The sequence below is a fragment of the Monodon monoceros genome, unplaced genomic scaffold, assembly GCF_005190385.1.
Source record: "Monodon monoceros isolate NGI ecotype Baffin Bay Population unplaced genomic scaffold, NGI_Narwhal_1 Super_Scaffold_14, whole genome shotgun sequence".
Taxonomy (NCBI): Eukaryota; Metazoa; Chordata; class Mammalia; order Artiodactyla; family Monodontidae; genus Monodon; species Monodon monoceros.
In genome coordinates, this window is record NW_021703770.1 from 6,965,603 (window position 1) to 6,985,590 (window position 19,988).

A 19,988-nucleotide genomic window follows, 5' to 3' on the forward strand; every position below is an offset into this window, starting at 1 on the left:
GCCCATCGCTAGGACTTGACATGTTAAAGGAGAATCCTAGTAGTGGGTCTCCAGGCTGTTCAAGATGCCCAGGGAATTACCGTTCTCATCCCATATTCCTATCACCCAAAACCCACTTCTGCTAAAGCCTAAGCTTCGGCTAATGTCAAAATAGTGACACTAATTTAAAAAAATACATGCACTCCAGTATTCATAGCAGCATTATTTACAATTGCCAAGATATGGAAGCCACCTAAGTGCCCATAAACAGATGAATGGATAAAGAAGACACCTAAGTGTCCGTAAACAGATGAATGGATAAAGAAGATGTGGTGTATATACATACACACACACACACACACATACACACACACAATGGAATACTACTCAGCCATAAAAAAAGAATAAAGTTTTGCCATTTGCAGCAACATGGATGGACTTGGAGGGCATTATGCTAACTGAAATAAGTCAGACTGAGAAAGACAAATACTGTATGATATCACTTATATGTGTAATCTAAAAAATACAACAAGCTAGTGAATATAACAAAAAAAGAAGTAGACTCAACAGATACAGAGAACAAACTAGTGGTTACCAGTGAGAGTGGAGGGGCAATATAGGGATGGGAGAGTGGGAGGTGCAAACTATTGAGTATAAGATAGGCTCAAGGATGAATTGTACAACATGGGGAATATAGCCAATATTCTGTAGTAACTGTAAATGGACTGTAACCTTTAAAAACTGTTTAAATTTTTTAAATAAAAAAATTAAAATTAAAAAAATTGTCTGATTAATTTTAACAATAGCCAGAAAGGTCTGGACAATGTTGAACATTGCAAAGGATGAATGGAGAGATGTTATTGGACTTAAACAGCTATAATATTACCTGTAAAATTAACAACTGCTAGTTAGTGAGATTCTGCTTTGGTAATACCAGTGTTGAATCTGTCTGGTTGCTCCTTCAAACTGATGGCATGGCTATTTGGTGGTAAGGCATTTTAGTTTAAGACACAGAGTCAGCTTCATTCTGTTTATGTTATACACCATAGCTTTGTTGTAAGTCTTCTGCCACAAAGCTGAACTCACAGACCTCCTTCAGCAGCTCTTCAATTAGCCCTTGAGTTAACCCCCCTCAAGTATCGATAAACAAAGGCACTTTGAAGACAGAAGCTCTTCCTGAGGTCCAGAGCACCTAGCAGTGTCCTTATAAGTAACAAAACCATCACAATATGTGCTGGTTAACCAAACGATGCACCTACTTAGGACAGATTACTAAAGCATTCGCCATACGGAGCAAGAGCCAGGTCATATTCACTTTATAGCCTTCACTGGGCTAAGATAATGCTTTGCACACAGAAGACATCCAGTTAAAATTTGAGGCATTGATTTAAATAATCGATTATATGAAAATTTAAAAATGAATTACATTAACTTTGCCGATGCCTGACTGTGTAGATGTAGGGAACTCACTTCCCTTCTGTGAGCCTCGGTGTTATGGACTGAATGTTTGGGTCCTCCTCAAAGGGATGTGCTAAAGCCCTAATCCCCAATGGGATGGTATTTGGAGGTGGGACCTCTGGGAGGTGATTAGGTTTAGGTGAGGTCATGAAGGTGGGGCCCTCATGATGGAATTAGTGTCTTAAAAAATGAAGAGACCAAAGCTCTTCCTCTCTCTCTGCCATGTGAATACACAGTGAGAAGGTTGCCTTCTGCAAGCCAGGAAGACGGCTCTCACCAGGAACTGAGTCTGCTGGCACCTTGACCTTCCACCCTCCAGAACTGTGAGAAACAAATGGCTGTTGGTTAAGCCCCTCAGTCTGCTACTCTGTTATAGCCTCCTGAGCTGACTAATACATTCAGTTTTCTCAGCCATACATTGAAGGGATGTACCTGGCCTTCTCTAAACTCCATTCCAGCTTTGACAATACACTCCCACCAGACACCCGTTTTTAAAAACCACAAATTCAAGTCTTCGTGGTTTAACTCACATGCTGGGACCTTGCTGGGCTCGGTCCGGGTTCCTTCCAGCTTTTGACCAGCCTCATCCGCACACCAGCAGCTCCGGAGGTCGAAGTGGGCCAGTGGAGTGCTAAAGTCTGAGTAGGGCCCTGGGTATCGACTGAGCTGGCCATTTAGGATCTGCCAGAAGAGGTAGGGCTCCAGAAGGATGTTCCCTCCGGGCTGGGTCAGGTTCCCTTCCAACACTGCCAGCGGGACATCTTGGACTGAGGAGTATCTTGCCAGCCCTGGGAAGACGTCTTGTTGGCCAGCCTCATACAGACTTTGAATAAAGAGACGGAAGCTTCTGGAAGCCACTTCTCTGTAGCTCCTGACCTTCATTAGCAGCTCCGCAGGGCTCAGCTCCTGGCCACCACGGTTCTGAGCTCGCCACTGTTCATACCACTCAAAGGCCTGCTCGGGGGGCCCATCACATTGCACACGTCTCCACTGCCCGCTGGCACTGCACTGCGGGATATAGATGCTGGAGAGGGTGGGCGGCATGCTGGGATTAGAGACCAGGGCCCGCACCGTCCCAAGGAAGGCACGCTCAGCCTGTAACTGACAGGGTGTCGGGCCTGGGGAGGAACAAAGCACAGGCACGTCAGGTTAAGAAGTTTAATAAGCCCCGAAGACCGAGATGGAAGACCTTAACTGTCCAAACTCCATCTAACACCTTATACAACCACAGAGATGCCATCAACCTTAAATTTGTAAAATAGCATCCAGAAAGAGAACATCCCCATCACTAAATCAACACGGTTGAGACCAGCTGTTGTCAGCACGGCAGGCACGTACGTGGCAGTTCCTTAAGGCCAAATAAATCTCCCTAGTCACTCCTTAGAATGGTAAACATTATCAAGACCTTTCTGGACAATTTTTAAATCAGCCAGCATAATTTTTTTTTTTTTTTTTTTTTTGCGGTACGCGGGCCTCTCACTGTTGTGGCCTCTCCCGTTGCAGAGCACAGGCTCCGGACGCACAGGCTCAGCAGCCATGGCTCACGGGCCCAGCTGCTCCGCGGCATGTGGGATCCCCCCAGACCAGGGCACGAACCCGTGTCCCCTGCATCAGCAGGCGGACTCCCAACCACTGCGCCACCAGGGAAGCCTGCCAGCATAATACTTAAAATGGATAAACAACAAGGACCTACTGTATAGCACAGGGAACTCTGCCCAATATGATCTAACAACCTAAATGGGAAAAGAATCTGAAAAAGAATAGATACATGCATATGTATAACTGAATCACTTTGCTGAACACCTGAAACTACCACAACATTGTTAATCAACTATACTCTGATATAGAATTAAAAGTTAAAAAAAAAACCAGCCAGCGTATTTTGTCATAACAGAAGTTGGGGCTTTAGCTACGACTGTAAGGCACTGTGTCAGGAGCCCAGGGGAGAATCAGAGTCTGCAGATTGAATACCCAACAGACTTACATTGCTTGGGTTCTCCAAGTTCACTTCGAGTTCCGGGAATAGGCTGACCCTCGGCGTCCACACAGTAACACTCTGAGTTGAAGCACTGGACAGGGAGGAAGTGCCCCTCACTGGTACAAGAAGGGACAAACAGGCTGGACCCTGCAGGCTGGCTACCCAAGAGGCTTTGCATGCGCATCCTTTGCTTTTCACACTCTGTGGGGCACTTCGGTTGTCCACCTCTGACCCTGGAGCCAGCAAGTTCTTGGCCCTGGGCATCCACGCACCAGCACTCTCCAGCAAAGCACTGGACCTCCTTGTAGCTCCCTTCTGCAGTGCATGATGGGACAAAAAGGCTGCCAGGTGTCTGCCCACAGCCCTGGGAGCTAAGCACCATTTCCATCACGTCACCTAAATCCTTTGCTTTGTCCTCTGGCACAGAAATAGCATGCTGCAAGAAGAGAAGGAATTCTGGAAGCTCCAGGAGGGAAGAAAGGAATTTCATGGCATTTTGATTCTCTTGTAAGTTGATTTCAAAGCCAAAGCTGCCCACAACTGGCTTATTCATAGCAGCACCCATCTTCAAGGCTTCAGGGGCTTCCCTGGCAGGATTTGAATCCAGTCCCATGGAGAAGGGCTTGGCTGGATCTGCTAGTGCCCGTCCATTTTGGAAGCCTGGGAGACCAAGTTGCTGGAAAAAGCGACTGAAATTAAACGTACCTCTTGGGCCCAGGGCTCCAGACAAGTTAAACTGGATGACATTCTCCAAAAATCTCCCTCCAAAGAGGTTTTGCTGGAGTCGCTTTGGGTTGGTGGTGAACTGCAGGGCGAGACGGGCCAGCTCTTGGGAGGGAAGAATCCCTCTGATGGCTTCTTTGAGGAGACTTTCTAGGGCAGCAAACCGTGTAACCTGCCCTTGTACCATTGGGTGGAGAATCCCAGAATCCACAAAGAGCTCCTTGATCAAGGAGGGGCAGGATGAGGCAAATCCGGTGACTCTCTGAGAGCCCGGTCCTTCCTCGGGAGCAAGGAACAAGTCGTGCCGGCTGAAGTAGCCCGAGGGCCCAAAGCGGAGTCTGGAAATGGCCCGCCGCCTCTCAGAGGGACAGGACTGGTCTTCAGCTGCAGGAGAAATGCAAACAGAGATGCAAACAGAGAAATGGTTTTACTATCACCAGTAACCCTGACACAAGGCCTCAGATCTTTCTGGTAGTGAGATGAAAAAAGTCAGTCAGGGACCAAATTCATACCTCTTGCTTCTCTGTATCTTTTGATTAACATTTTTTTCCTTCCCCCTGAGCAGAACCCGTGGCTCCCATCTTGGGGAGTAAGGACTCCAGGTGACTTGACTTTCTCTCCTAGATTTCATTACAGGGTGACCTCCCCCTCAGGCCGGGCTCAGAGACACCAGCTCACTATCTGGAACCCTGACCACACATTCACCACCATGAATGGTGTCTCCTCACCAGGTGTCCTGCCTCGCCCAATATTCATGTCCACCTGGAACCTCAGAATGTGACCTCACTTGGAATGAGCATCTCTGCAGATGTCATTAGTTAAGATGAGGTCATACTGGATTAGGGTGGGCCCTAAATCCAATGACTGATGTCCTTAAAAAATGCCATGTTACAGAGAAGATACACGGGGAAGAAAAACACATGAAGATGGATGCAGAGGCAAGAGTGATGCAGCTATAAGCCAATGAATGCCAATGATTGCCAGCAAACATCAGAAGCTAGGAAAGGGCAAGGAAGGAGTCTACTCTGGAGCCTTCCGAGGGAGCGTGGCCCTGCTGACACCTTGATTTCAGACTTTTGGCCGCAGGGCTGTGAGAGAATAAATGTCTGTTATTTTAAGCCACCCAGTTTGTGGTCATTTCTTACGGCCCCCCTAGGAAACTACTATACCAACAAATTCCTATTTGTTTTTAATGAAATGTTGTTTTCCAGTATTCTCCTACTGGAATTCTTAATGGCCTTTAACGCTTCATTATATGCTCTTCATGTGGCTTCCAATTCCTCCTTGTGGGTCATTTCATCTAGGCTAACTCGTTTGTAGTGTTTGAGGATAAGAACCATACTTTAAGTGCTATTGGTATTTCCCATAATTAGAAATATTTTCCTATGTTTCAACATATTGATACAGTATTTAGGAATTATGATATTTCCCATAATATAATACAATAATGCCCACTCAGCAAACACACTTGGCACATTCTCCCAGGCTTCTTGACCTTCCCTTGAAATTATTAATTAGACAGTATTAACTCAGTCAACTCACTACATGCGTGGTCAGGTCATTCTATCTGAATATCCTAAGTTGACTGTCATCCCACATTCAGAGAAAAGATTTTAAATTCAAACTCCGATTGTCTCAGTCACATAGGTGGAAGGGAGAAAGCTCCATTTTTCTCCATAAAACCATAAATATTAGAAGTCCTTTGCAATCCACCCACCCGCAACTTTTCCAAATAATTCTTTTCCCTCAATTCACATGGGTGCCAAAAAGGAAGTCAGCCAATTTTCCTCTGTAACCAGGCAATAGAGAAAGAGCTGGAACTTGCGGTCAGAGAGAGTGAGAAAGACTGGCAACATCTGAACACATAACACATCCGTCCATGAGGCAACAGCTTCCTCTAATGGATATTACAGCACGGTATGGAAGAAATCAAGCTCACGGCTCGGCTTACTCTCTTTCCAAATTAAGAGCATATTGTGTCCATTCATTTGTTATGTAGAGTTACCAAGGCAAAAAAAAAAAAGAAAATTCAGATATTCGTTCCATGTGGCATTTGTTTCCATGGACACAGGACTGATACACCAGAGAGAAAAAGTAAAAAAAAAATATATGATCCATGCATTTGGAAGTACTTTTGGTTTTAATTTGGAAGACCACAGTTCTTCATTTTCACCTGGAAATTGGAGGGCACAATATTCTCTGGGTTTTAATAGAACCAAAGTGTAATTGTAAAACTACCTTCAAGGCAGAGCTTCAGAATGTTCTTTTTCTACAACCTCACACTTAGCAGGTAGGATGGTACCCGATACTGTGCCAAGAACTCAAAATGTTAAGTTGGAGAAATCAAATGGTTTACCAGGAAGTATTGAAAGAACATTAACACATGTCTATTTTGAGCCTCTAAAAAGACTGTACTCCTCCTTCACTGTTTCAGATCTTGCCCAGGCCATCCAGTTCACCTAAATTGGAAGCCTGCAAGTGCTCCTGGATTCCTCCCGCTCCACCGCTAACACCTTTCAGGGTCTCACTGCAAGGTAGAACAGTCTTTTTTTTTTTAAGATTTTCTTTTTTTGATGTGGACCATTTTTAACATCTTTATTGAATTTGTTACAATATTGCTTCTGTTTTACGTTTTGGTTTTTTGGCCACGAGGCATGTGGGATCTCAGCTCCCCGACCAGGGATCGAACTCACACCCCCTGCATTGGAAGGAGAAGTCCTAACCAGTGGACCGCCAGGGAAGTCCCTGGAATGGAGTCTTACTGGGATGCCTGGTGACATGTCTCAAGTCCACACCCTCTTCCACAGCCCGCTACTTCTACTTCAGTATTGCTTCCTGTCCTGGGCTGAATAGTCTCCCCAGAACTCATGTCCTTCCTGGAACCTCAGATGTGATCTTCTTTCGAAACGGGGTCATTGTAGATGTAATGAGTTAAGATGGGGTCCTACTGGAGTAGGCTCTACTACTCTAGAGTGCTCTTAATTATAGGATTAAGTGGGCTCTTAATCTTATACAACTAGTGTCGTTACAAGAAGAGGAGATGAGATATAGAGGCAGACACACAGGGAGATAGCCATGTGACAACAGAGGCAGAGTGTGGAGTTATGCAGTCACGAGCCAAGGAACACCAAAGATTGTTGGCGTAAAAAAGAATGAAACAATGCCATTTGCAGCAACATGGATGGACCTAGAGATTATCATATTGAGTGAAGTAAGTCAGACGGAGAAAGACAAATATCATATGATATCGCTTATATGTGGAATCTAAAACAAGGGCACAAATGAACTTACCTACAAAACAGAAATAGAGTCACAGATGTAGAAAACCAATTTATGGTTACCAGCGGGTAAGGGTGGGGAGGGATAAATTGGGAGATTGGGATCGACATATACACACTACTATGTATAAAATAGGTAACTAATAAGGACCTACTGTATAGCACAGGGAGCTCTACTCAGTGCTCTGTAATGGCCTATATGGGAAAAGAATCTAAGAAAGAGTGGATATATGTATATGTATAACTGATTCACTTTGCTGTACACCTGAAACTAACACAGCATTGTAAATCAACTATACTCCAATAAAAATTTAAAAATAATAAAATAAAACCATTACGTTTCTGTCTAAAAACACAAAGATTGTTGGCGACTAACACAAACCAGGAAGAGGCAAGGAAGGATTCTCCCCTGAAGCCTTGAGAGCGAGCATGGCCCTGCTGACACCTTGATTTTAGATGTCTAGCCTTTAGAACTGTGCAAGAATATATTTCTGTTGTTCTAAGCCACTCGGTTTGTGGTCATCTGTTACAGCCACCCCAGGAAAGTAACATAGGCCCCTTATCTCTCTTCAGGACACTGCAATGACCTTCAAACACCCCACTACCTGCAGCTTGATGCTCCTGTACAATCTGTCCTCCAAAATGCCTGGGCTGTCTTTCCTACACACCAACCCCACATGGCACTCTCCAGCTTAAAAACCCTCAACAGCTCCTCTGACCCTCCAGGATGAAGCCCCCAAGCCTTTGCTTTGCTATGGAAGACCTTACTACCCCTGCCTTTCAGAGTTCCCCACCCCAAACATACTCCAACATGCTTTTTCTCTATCCTTCTCGCGGATTCACTGTTCATTAGCTCACCAACGCCTATTACAGATCTTCCTCCACTGTGATGGGGTGACATCCTGATAAACCCATCGTAAGCGGAAAATATCATGAAGTCGAAAACGCATTGAATATCCAACGTTGTAGCTTAGCCTCGCCTACCTTAAATGTACTCAGAACACTTACATTAGTGTACGGTTGGGTAAAACCATCTTAGCACGAAGCCCATTTTATAATAAAGTGCTGAATATCTCATGTAAGTATTTTTTTTTTTTGGCCTCACCGCGATGCTTGCAGGAGCTTGGTTCCCCGGCCAGGATTTGAACATGGGCCCCGGCAGTGAAAGTGCCAAGTCCTAACCACTAGACGGCCAGGGAATTCCCTCATGCAATTTATTGGATACTGTACTGAAAGGGAAAGACAGCATAGCTGTCTGGGTACAGAATGGTCATAAGTGTATGGGTTACAATCGAGTGGCTAACGGGGGGAGCTGCGGCTCACTGCCGTTGCCCATCATCACGAAAAAGTTTCATACCGCATATCTCTAGGCCGGGAAATGATCGAGATTCAAAGCACTGTTTCTACTGAATGTGTATCATTTTCGCACCATTGCAAAGTCAAAAAATTGTAAGTCAAACCATCATAAGTTGGGACCCTTTCGTATTTATATCCTTATAATTTTGTTTCTCCTGCTCTTTGTAGAGAGAACACCTCTCTTTATTTTCCTCCTTCAGGAAACATCTTTATTTTAGAAGATGCTCATCAAGTATCAACTCTTCCATGAAGCCTTCCTGGATATTTCCTTGCCATACATGCTGCGAGATAGGATTGACCTGGTTCTGCTCTGTGCTCCTTCAGCTATCAGCACACACTTCTCTCATGGCACGTGTACACTTAATTCTTCTACTGTTCTCTGAGCTCCCTGAGGAAGCAACCATGCCTGATGCAGGACAAGAAATGTGCTGGAAATTAATGATGATAAACAGGTTTGCATCATGTTGAACCTGAAAGGCCTGTGAGGACACCCTCAGGAGGCAGTGGAATTAATGGGTTATGAAGAGGTCCATCTGGAGAGACACTTAAAGTCACACGACCTGACGAAAACGAGAGGAGGACTGGAGAGGACACCCACCACAGGACGGAGGCTCCCCTTGACGCCGTGTCCCCTGGATCTCCCGTCCCTGGGCATCCACACACCAGCATGGCCCGTCCCTCTGGCACTGTACCGCCTGGTACTCCCCATCTGGGCGGCAGCTCGGAGCGCAGGGGTGACCGAAGCTGGTGGCTGTAAACCGCTCCACTTCACATTTCGTGGGGCCTACAAGAGATCCGCGTGGTAAAGGAAAGGACAGTTGGTGTGTTTACAGCATGCGTTCTGGGCGCTGGTAAGATTGTTTCAGTCCCCGCACCCACTTTGCTGGGACAGCCACAGAGACTGCAGCGACTTGAATCCCGAGTGGTTTTCTCCTAGCAGAAACACACACATCTGCCGTCGGCTTAGTACTTACATCGGAATCTGCCAGAGATGACTAGCTGCACCGCTAGGAACCGTCTCTGCAGTATTCGGTACAGGGTGGTCTCAGTGAAGGTGGAAGCAAGGTCCAGGCCAGCAAAAACGGTGTCATAAATTTCATCAAGTAGCAGCTCCAAACCTGAGCCAAGACAGCAAGCGTTTGGAGGGATGGGTTCATTCAGACAGGAGGCCCTGACCTCGCTGTGTAAACAGATATGAAGAGGCCAGAGCCTCCACTAGCATCATTGTGCTTTGGGTCTGAACAAGGCTTTAATGGTTTTCAAAGTCAGGGCGGCTGTGTATGGTTGCACAGTTTGTTCACAGCACAAGGGAACACAGCTGAGGGAGTGAGAGATTGCAGTCCATCCTGGGTCCTACTTGCCACGCTTGGAGCTGCATCTGCGCAGGGGCGGGGTGGGGCGGGGCAGGGACCGGGCACCTCTTTCCAGTGTGTGCAAAGGCACCACGTAGACTAGCAGCAGCTGTGCTTAAAGGACCGCCCCTGAAAGTCTGCGAAGGCCACGCCCTCCTCCATATCCAGGGCAGCCCAGCCACTATTTCTGATTGACAGGGAGTGACATTTAGGCTCTCGGGTCTGGCGAATGCGCTTACCTGTCTCAGCCAGTTCCCGCCCTTGGCTGTCCACACAGTGACAATACCCAGACACCTCCGGAAACCTTCTGCGAAAGGAACTGAAGGTCACAAATGCATCTGGGAACCTAAGAGACAATGGGATTTATGACCACCGTTTCATAAAAAGCAAGTCATCATGAGCCCTTCCTGTAGAAATAAATTAATGTGGCCTCATTTCATCTGGGGAAAAGAAATGGCTGCTTCTTTATTTCATGCCATTTGCTCCATGCTTCCTGCAGTAAACGTATTTTTTTTTTTTTTTCTAAATTGGTTGTCCTTGGCCAGAGCGAGGCTGGACCTGTGAAAATAAAGCTGTGCTTGGCTGTCATCTACTAATTAGCATTTTTCTCACTCGTGGCATTTGACCAATTTATGCCCAAGCGTGTGTCTCATAGGACCAGGCAGAAAACAGTTAATGAGCATTGCATTAACAAGTTCCTTTACTAGAATATAACCCTAGAGACTAAGGGCCAAGTGTGCTTTACAGACATATGGTACACATTGTAGATGATCTCATTTGGGGAGATCAGACGACTTCAGATCCCTTTACAACTTTTCAAGAGCTTGAAAAGAAGCCAGATTCCAGGATAGGAAATTCTTATGTAGGCCATTTCCCAGTCCCACAGTTGAAAAAAACACCAAATCAATGTGACATCACTAACAAGGACTATACATCCCTTGCCATAAATTGAGGAAAAGGATGCCTAAATCATGCCTGACCCGGCAATTGCTAAAGGGAGCTAATTGGCTGGGCTCCCCATCCTGGAAGTAATATGAAGCCCAGGTGAGTGACGTAAAGCTGTATCAGGAGTTCTTCCCACGTGCAATGACATAGCAACCAGAGAGGATTTGTTCATCTTTATGCAACACTGAGAGATTTATTTTATGCCCTATATAGCAAATCTATGAAACCAAGTATAGTATGTTTCTACCTACATCTGGAAATATATCCCCAACCAATAAGTTAGCAGAAAAGCAGCTCTCTGCACAGATAGGTCTATTGCTGTGTAATATATTCTAGCAAAATGTTAAAAACAACCTTAATGTCCAAAGATATGAACATTAAAAGTGAATTATAGTAAACCCCCCAAACGAATGCATGCATAATATTATGTAAAAAGCGTAGAATACAAAATGGCACGTACATATACTACAATTGCTCCTATGCACATGAACCAGTATTGGAAGGGAATATATTTGCAGGAATTGCTCAGAGCCTGAACACAGGGTGCACGAGTATTAGTTAATCTGAATGTAAATGAATGCACAAAACAAGACCTATGAACGCACTGTAGAATTATGGATTTTTTCCATGTTGTTGGTCTATGACTATGTGTATGTGAGTTAAATTAAAAAGAATGTTACACTAAGTGAGTTGAATAAAAGAAACTAAAAACTCACTTGGCCCAGTTGCTCCCACTGACAGGAGGTATATGACAGAAGTTCATTAATTGGAACACGGGACAATTCAATTACAAAAGTGCTAATAATAGTAGCATAATCACTTCCATTTATTGAACACTAATTTGTAGAAGACAACCTGCAAAATGTTTAATATATGTTGACTCGTTTAATTCATTTAACCCTCCTAAAAGGCAGGTGGTATTTTTTTCATGCCCATTTTAGAGGTTAAAAAATTGAGGTGCATTGGCCATGGGTCTTGAACCAGTGGTGGGAACGGGGGTTCAAATCCAGGGCTTCACCACCACGTGATCTCTGCTAATGGTGTTACGCAGTGTGTTTGGCTGTACCCAGTTCCTGCCCCATATCCTGAGAGGCAGTCCTCTGTTTTGACACTCTTCTTTCTAGGCTGGACACTGAGCTTTTCCTGGCATCTAATAGACAGTGATGGGTCACTCAGCTGGCCCGAGGTTCTGAAGCCCATTCCAGCATGAGGCACGGGAAGTTTAAATCACTCCAGTCCCACATTCCACCAATTCAACCCAGAGACCCATCTCAACCTTCAACTAATGGAAAAGGATGCTTCCCTTTCTTTGGATTTTATCAGGATGAGAATAAAAGAGTCCTCAAGAAGGAAAATTGTAGTGGAGGGGAAAATGATGGCGTTTCTGCTTTTATGTTCAGATTGTGGCCAACACAGAGTTAGAGAAATCACAAATGAGGCTCCGTGCGATACAAAATGTCAGGCCCTGCCAGGCGTCCGGTCCTGCTCACCTGCAGGGTAGGATTCGTGCCCCTGGACCCAGGGAGCCAACACCCCCTACTCAGTCAGATGCTCCAACCCTCTCCCGGACAGCCCCTCCAGACATCTCGCCATTGATGAAGACTAGCAGAGCCCTCCTCAAAGTCAAGCGCTGTGACTCCCACAGTGCCTGGGGCACTGCAGACACTGCAGAGGGTCCTGTGAGGGTAACTGGTGATGAGTCCGCGAGGATGTCTCCACACACAGTCGCTCACACGTTCAGGTAACGAGGCCCCTTTACCACATGTTATGACGCATCTGCTCCTTCCCCCTGGATCACCTGTATCGCATGGGTTGCCAAGGCATCTGAAGAAGTTTGAACGAGCTCAGTCACTAAGGACGAGAACTGATAAAGAAACCAACTGAATTTAATTCGGGTCACTAAAGCCTTGATAATGGCATCGGCTCTTAAGCCCTTTACTACAATCTGCTTAGCCAGAATACGCTTCCCTAGTTAGTGGTTAGGTAAGGGCAATGTGAAAGGTGGGGGAGGGGCCAGAAGGACTAGCAAAGCTCACTCCATCACGTCACCCCATCATGACATGTTCTTTTGGTCACCGGCCAAACAGGTGTAGTTAACAGCTGCCTTTTCCAAGAGGCAAAAGGATCTGCCTTAGATGGGCAAATGCTGTGGCCAAGTTCAAGTGTAAATCATCACCCAGCACATCAAGAACCCACAACAAACAGGTTGGCAAATGAGGCTTCCAGGCTCCCTGTGGCCCCATGGAAACAGGTCAACTGCCTTACGCCACTTCTCCATGTGAATTTCCCATAGAAATCGCCTCAGATTCAATATGCCAAAAGCAAATTTGTGACTTTTCCTTTCCAGACTCTTCCTGTACCATCCATCCAGAAACCAGACCTTGGAGTCCTCCTTAACTTTTTCTCTCCCTCGCCTCCCACATATGTTCCTTCACCAAGCTCCATGGAGTCTACCAAGTCAATATTTGTCCAATCCCACTCCATCTCACCATGGTCCTCTCCATCACCTGCTCTGGTCCAAGTTGACAGCACCTCTCACCTGGACTAGTACAGTAGCCTCCGAACTTACAGAGTCACCCCCAGGCACCCATTCTGCTCTTCCCTGACCCCAGTCCATTCTTTTCAAAATCCAAGTCTGATGGTTAATAAGATATACCCAACTCCCACTCAGGCTTAAAATTCTTGATGCAGTATTGGGGACGAACTGAAACTAAAAATTACTCCTTGTTTATGTGAAATTCAAATATCACTGGCCATCCGGTATTTTTTCAACTGGCGACCCTAGGTGTTATATCTAGACTCTCCACGTAGCCTCCGTGGCTCCTGACACTTTGCCCCAGTGGAGTCACTGGGGCTGGCACTGCCCAGGTCTGCTTATCAGAAAATTCCTGAATATGGCTGGGCTTCCAGTAACCAGCCACCTGACCCTTCCCATGACCTTCTTAAATCAGAATTCGCTCAGAGACATGCTTGCTTACATAAAAGAAAGGCTCCCATTTCAAGGGTAAACTTTTTTTGTTCCTTAACAATGGATGCTTAGTCCTGAATGTTTGCCTTTAACTCGACTGCCCTCTGGTGGAAGCAGCTATGAATTGTGCCTCAAGCTGGCACCTGCAAGAAGTTCTTTGATGACTGTAGGCCTACTGTATGCAAGGCTCTGTGCTCTATGCTGTGGGGAACAGAGATGAACTGAGGTTTTGTGGGATGGTAAAAGGAGACAGACAGCTCTGGGACCCACCAACTGTGATTCCTAGGCTAGGGTCCTGAACTTCTGTGCTTCAGATTCCCTATTGTGTGCCAGAGACCATCAGTTCCAATTATTTTTGTAAATATTGAAGTAAATGAAAGGATCTCAAATTCCCTGTATATAGTGAACATCCAGTTGAACTTGAACTGAGCACACGTTGGTTTGTATCAATGAGCATCAGTAAATCAGGCTGTTTGCAGATTCCTATGTGCACGCGGGCAGGCCTTGTGGGGCGGGGAGGGGAATGTAACCTACATTTGCTGAATGTAACCTACATTTGCTGAAGCTGGTGATCTTCCTTACAGATGCATAATAATCTACAATTTTTGCAGTGGTTTTACAGACAAGGGCTCAGCATATCTTCACCGTGACCTAATGAGCCGGTGTTGTCCTTACAGATGGGGACACTGAGGCTCAGAGAAGTAAGTGACCAGGTCACTTTGCCAGCAGTGACAGAGTCAGAATGAGGGTCACAGGGCAAATGCTATGGGGCCAGGCGGGTAATGCAAACAGATGGAGCAGAGGTATTTGGCAGCAGGACACGGAGAGACACAGAGCAGCGGCGGGGGCGGGGGGGGGGCGCGGGGGGGCGCTCAGTCCAAAGAGAACCAGCTTCTTGGTGCCATGCGACAATGCATGTAGCCCTCACCCTTGTTCTTCAGAATAAGGAATTCAGAATTTTGTGTATTATGTAGAACATATAAAATTGCTGATGTTCAACTATTTTTACCTACACAAACGGAAATTTCACAGGATTCTACTTAAAATCCCCCAGTTTTTAAAACACTACGCAGCTCAAAGAGACTTATCTCTGGGACAGTTCTTGGTCACAGGCTTTTATCTGTGACCCCTCCCGGCACATCTCTCTCTCTCATAGGGAAAGAAACTTGTTGTTTTGAAAGCCAGCCACATAAAGGCTCAGGTTCCCCAAGAGAATTCCTATCAGTATTCACAGACTAATATTCTTATTTATTTTCACTCAGAATGTTTCAATTATATCTGAAGTCAGTGCGAGCCCTTTACAGTAATAGAGTAGCCATCTTGAATAACCGGAAGCTATCCAGTTATTTGGGCCAAGATCTATGATGCATCTCCCTTTTCATATTTGTTATTTAAACCTTTAAACTCATTGATAAGTGCAAACATACATGCAATTTATAAAAACGGTCCACGTTTTTTATGGAGCCATCATTTTTCCTTTTCTGCTGGTTCCCTGCTCCACAGCAACCTGGCCCTCAAGGCGGCTGTGATAACCACACAGTATGTGCTCATTCATGTTTTTCTCTGCACTCACCTAATCCTATATGGACACAAGCACGATCACATAATATGAACATAATATAGAATCATATATGCACATGAAGGGACCTGTCTGATGTTTGTTTTCTAAAAATTAAATTCTCTTACACTATCTGTACCTTGTGTATCATATTATCTTAATGGGCTGCAGAATCCTCTCCGAATCAACTGGAATAGTTGATTTGCATTTTTTTAAAGGGCTGCAGAAATATTTATGGCAGGTACACATTTATCCAGCCATCCACCTTGGGTTGTCAGCCACTTTGTTCCCAGTTTTCGGCTACAATAAACAACGATGCAGTAGACATCCCAGAACATACATCTTCACATTGTGGTGTTTTCATCTCCATGGGCTGGCCGGGCCAGAAGGTTCGCCTATTTTTAATCTGAATGGCTATCGCCAGCCCGCTCTGTGGGGAATGCTGTAGCCCTTCAGACGTCCGTCACAGCAAAGAAGCGTGAGGCCTCTGTCCGTTCCCACGGGCTGCGTGTCTCACACACACACACACGCGTGAGCACGCGCACGTCCCAGCATACAGTCCCAAAGCGAGCGGGAGCTTTGGCAGGAGATGGGAAGGGATGGCCCGTGACGAGCACGCTCAGGGGCCCAGCAGCCCTTACCTGTTGTAGCTGTGGACCAGGTCGAAGATCATCATGTCCGTGGTGTTGACGAACTTGCACTGCACAGACATGAAGCCTCCGTCTGGAGAACACTGGGGCGGGGACTTGTCCCCCACCCCATGGAGGAGACGGCGGTTTCTTATCTCACAGCTCCCTGGACCTAAACATTTCCAAGAAAACAATTTTTAATTCTCCCCTACAAGGAGGTGTGTACGCTTCTGCAGTGTAGGTGCATGGGTTCATACTACACTCGTGACAGCATCCCAAACAGGGACTAAGGCCTGGGACAGGAGATGCTCCTTGAAATCCTACTTACTCTTCTAATGATCAGCCGGTGAATGTTGCTGTCCACCACATGGAACTATCAGAAGGAATAAAACCTTCCTAAAATCCCTTCCTTCTCTGTGTCGAGGGCCAGGTCCTCTGCCTTTTCTCGGGGAGCCCTGACCCCGTTTTGGTTCCAATATGGGAGGCCGCCCACAGCCTCCGCCTCCTCATGGGGTGCTGGTGCCGCTGGGACTTACATCGTGTCGGCCTCCCTCGCTGGCGGGTCCCGTACACCTCCATCCCTTCGGTGTCCACACACCAGCACTGCTCCCGTTGCAGGTCGCACTGCACGGGCTCGTAATCCCCCGAATCCTGACACTGAGGGAGGTAGGATGTGGCCGTGCTGTTGATGTAGCTGCTCAGTAAGATCTGCTGCTTCTGCAGCTGGCAGAACGACAGACCTGTGGCAACAAAGAGTGGCGTCAGAGCAGGACAGCAGGGACGACGTAGGAGTCGTAACCCAGGAGGACCCTTCTCCCTCCCCAGAGGCGGGAAGGCAGGGCGGTCCTTCCCACAGCCCATGGGTGCTCGATGAGCTGGCAACAGCCTCAGGACCAGCGTTCCAACTGCCCAACTCTGTATCCCAGGACTTCTCCTGACATCCTATGGACCGAGCTTGGAAGGGCAGATTTCGTCGTGTCCCATGGGTCCCCGGGACACCCCACAGCCCTGCCGCTGCAGAGGTGCAGTGTGAATGGAGTACAGGCTGGCTGTTGACAGCTTGTCTGAATTCAACTTTCCCCGCACACTTGCTGTGTGACCTTGAGGAAGTCTGTCACCTCTCTGTGCCCCACTCACGTTATCTACAGAATTAAAATACAACTGCCTTCTTCAGGTGCATGAGGACTAGTGACGTTAGTGATTACTGATCCTATTGAATACCTACTGTGGGCCGGGTGTCTTATGTGCATTTTAAATCCTCTCAACCATCACAGTTGATCCTATAGCAGATACTATATCCTTGTTACAGACAAGGAACAAGAACTCAGTGAGAGCATGGGACCCAGCAGCATGCTGGTCCCCAAAACCAGTGCCCAAAACAGAGCTTTGCTCCATTAAAGGTTAAGTGGTTCCAAGCTCAGTTTCACAATTTTAAGATGACCAGTGTAAACTGACCTTTGTTTTAGGCTGAACTGTGATATGCTTTAAACGGGGACTGGGCTTTCTTTGACTACTCATTGTAACAACGATTTTAACAGGAAAGTTTTCACCTCAGTCTCAAATTTTAGAAACACCCCAGGTGAAAGAACACTTCCTGTGCACGTGGCTGCCTTCTGGTTTCAGAGACCTTTGATGTCTGCTCCCTGTTGCTTCCTTCTTAGCACCAGGCACCGAGCCTGGCACATGGGGGAATTCAGAGGCGATTAGCTAAACAAATGACTTGTCAAGTTGATTTTCACAGCAGTCCTGTAGGAGATAGGGTCGAATTCAAAAGGGAAGATCCAGCAGCCCATGGGGAGACTCACCCTTGACACACCCAAGCCTAGTGCTCTACCCAGGATGTGAATTGTCCCCAGCGGGTCCCCCCTGCCAACTTACAGGATGCAGGCCGCCCAGGCTGCCGGCTGCCGGGCACTTCCCTGCCGTCGGCGTCCACACACCAGCAGGAGCCTCCATCCTTCCCGCACTGGACAGTCCTGGGGGCAGGAGACACAGTCAGGTAGGTACCTTTCTTCTTCCTTTCCATCCCTCCAAGCTTTAATTCATTTAAACTGAGAAGAGATTGGTGTGGGGTAGGGCAGGTGACTAGAGAAAGGGAAAGCGCTGACACCTGTGACAGCCCCGCACATTCATTCTCCACCAGGCCAGTCTGCCAGCCCTGTAGCAAAGGCCACCCTTGTGTCCACGCTCCTGCCCCATGGAGGCTACAGGGGGTAAAGGTGCCCCTTACATGGACCAGGAGTGGGCAGAGAGTGGCCTGGGTTATGGTTACTCAGGAAGCGCTCCGTGGGTCTCCAAGGGGAAGTGATGGCTAAACTGAGGTGGAGGGGCGGACAGGTGTTATACCAGGGGCCTAAGAAGGTAAAAGGTGTTCCAGGTAAAGAGAACTTCGTATGCAAAACCTTCTGAGGAGGAGCAGGGCTGGCTTGAACCTGCACGTGGCCAGGAAAGAGACACAGGAACAGCTAGATACTGATTAAATAAGGCAGCAAAGGTGGACCATCCTCCTAACCCCTCTGCTCCAGAATTCCCAGAGCTCCAAGCAGGGACTGGCCTTCGCTCTCGGGAGTAGGTAAGAGCTTCGTTAGGCACACAAAGCAAGCTTGTGAATAAAATGGAGCTGGGGTGGGGGGTGACGGATGTCTCAGGGATGTTTCCCAGAACACAGCCCTAGAGACGGAGTTCCCCTTGTTCAAACGTGGCTGGAACAGCGTGGGGAAAGTGAAACACACGCAAAGGGTTCCTGTGTGTTATCACCCCACTCTGCCGGGAGAGAGTCCCGGGCTCCAAGTCCTTGTGAGGGCAGCCAAAAACCCCTTTCAGAGAGGAGCCCAGTGGGGAGACAGCGTCGTGCAGCCCAGAGAGCCAAACTCAGCACAGCTTGGAGGCAGCCACTGACCTGAGAGTTCAGAGGTCCCTGCTTCCCTCCACCTCTGACTCATCAAGAGGATGCAGGGAGGAGAAGAGGCACCAAAGCATCAATCATTTGATCTCCCCACCCCTGCGCCCCTTATTAAAGTAATTAGGGTAAAAGCTTTGGCAGGAAAGGAGGGGACATCCTTGGTTCTGGCTGGAATGGAGCATGGGTTGGGGCACTCTGGGTCAGATGACTCAGTGTTGATTAGTCTGAGGATCTGAGTGGCAGGCACCCTCCAGGTGACAGTAGCCACATCTCACGTTCAAGGAGGAGAGTAAAGGGAGGGTGGGAAGGGTGGACAGGGGACAGGAATGAGATGTGCTTTAAGGCCTCCAAGGCCCCTGAGTCCACATGGCTGGAGTAGGCCTTACTGGAAGCTGCCATCCTCAGCGCACTGGGGAACGTAGTCTGCTCCCTTCAGAAAGGCCGCCTCCCTCTGCTGCTCACACGGACGGAGAGGCTGGGCGTCCACCTGGTACTCTGCACAAAGGAAGTGACTCATCAGAGAGGAGTTGCTGGTCTGGATTCCAGTAAGAGAGACGGGCTCCCTAAAGGCACAGATGCTCTTCCGGGTTTTATTTCTAGCACCATCATCAAGTATGTTCTAACTTGCAATTTTGCAGCTACTCACACTTTTTCCAAGTATGACATTAGCTCCCGTAATCCCCTGGGAGGCATTATCTCCACCTTACCCATGTGGCCCTAAGACTTGGGCAGGGAATGTCGTCTGTTCAAGATAATACAGCTGGCAGGAGAAGGATTCAAAGTGAACCCTTGGATTGCACGTTCCCCCAGCGAGCAGCTGGGTCAGGTCAGAACACCATAAAGGAGGTGCTCTTGAATTTAC

The 19,988-nt window shown here is 47.2% G+C and overlaps 1 protein-coding gene across 1 annotated transcript in view; it reads right to left on the bottom strand.

Moving 5' to 3' along the window:
* The window catches only part of TG (thyroglobulin), a 242,803-nt gene that overhangs the window by 222,084 nt on the left and 731 nt on the right, over positions 1-19,988 (bottom strand). The window contains exons 2-10 of the mRNA XM_029222959.1: positions 19,513-19,621; positions 18,103-18,200; positions 16,761-16,964; positions 16,237-16,396; positions 10,364-10,470; positions 9,747-9,890; positions 9,371-9,556; positions 3,422-4,522; positions 1,968-2,555 (exon numbers count right to left, since the gene is read on the bottom strand). Coding sequence (XP_029078792.1) covers positions 1,968-2,555; positions 3,422-4,522; positions 9,371-9,556; positions 9,747-9,890; positions 10,364-10,470; positions 16,237-16,396; positions 16,761-16,964; positions 18,103-18,200; positions 19,513-19,621 — 2,697 coding nt within the window. The remainder of the gene's footprint in view (positions 1-1,967; positions 2,556-3,421; positions 4,523-9,370; positions 9,557-9,746; positions 9,891-10,363; positions 10,471-16,236; positions 16,397-16,760; positions 16,965-18,102; positions 18,201-19,512; positions 19,622-19,988) is intronic.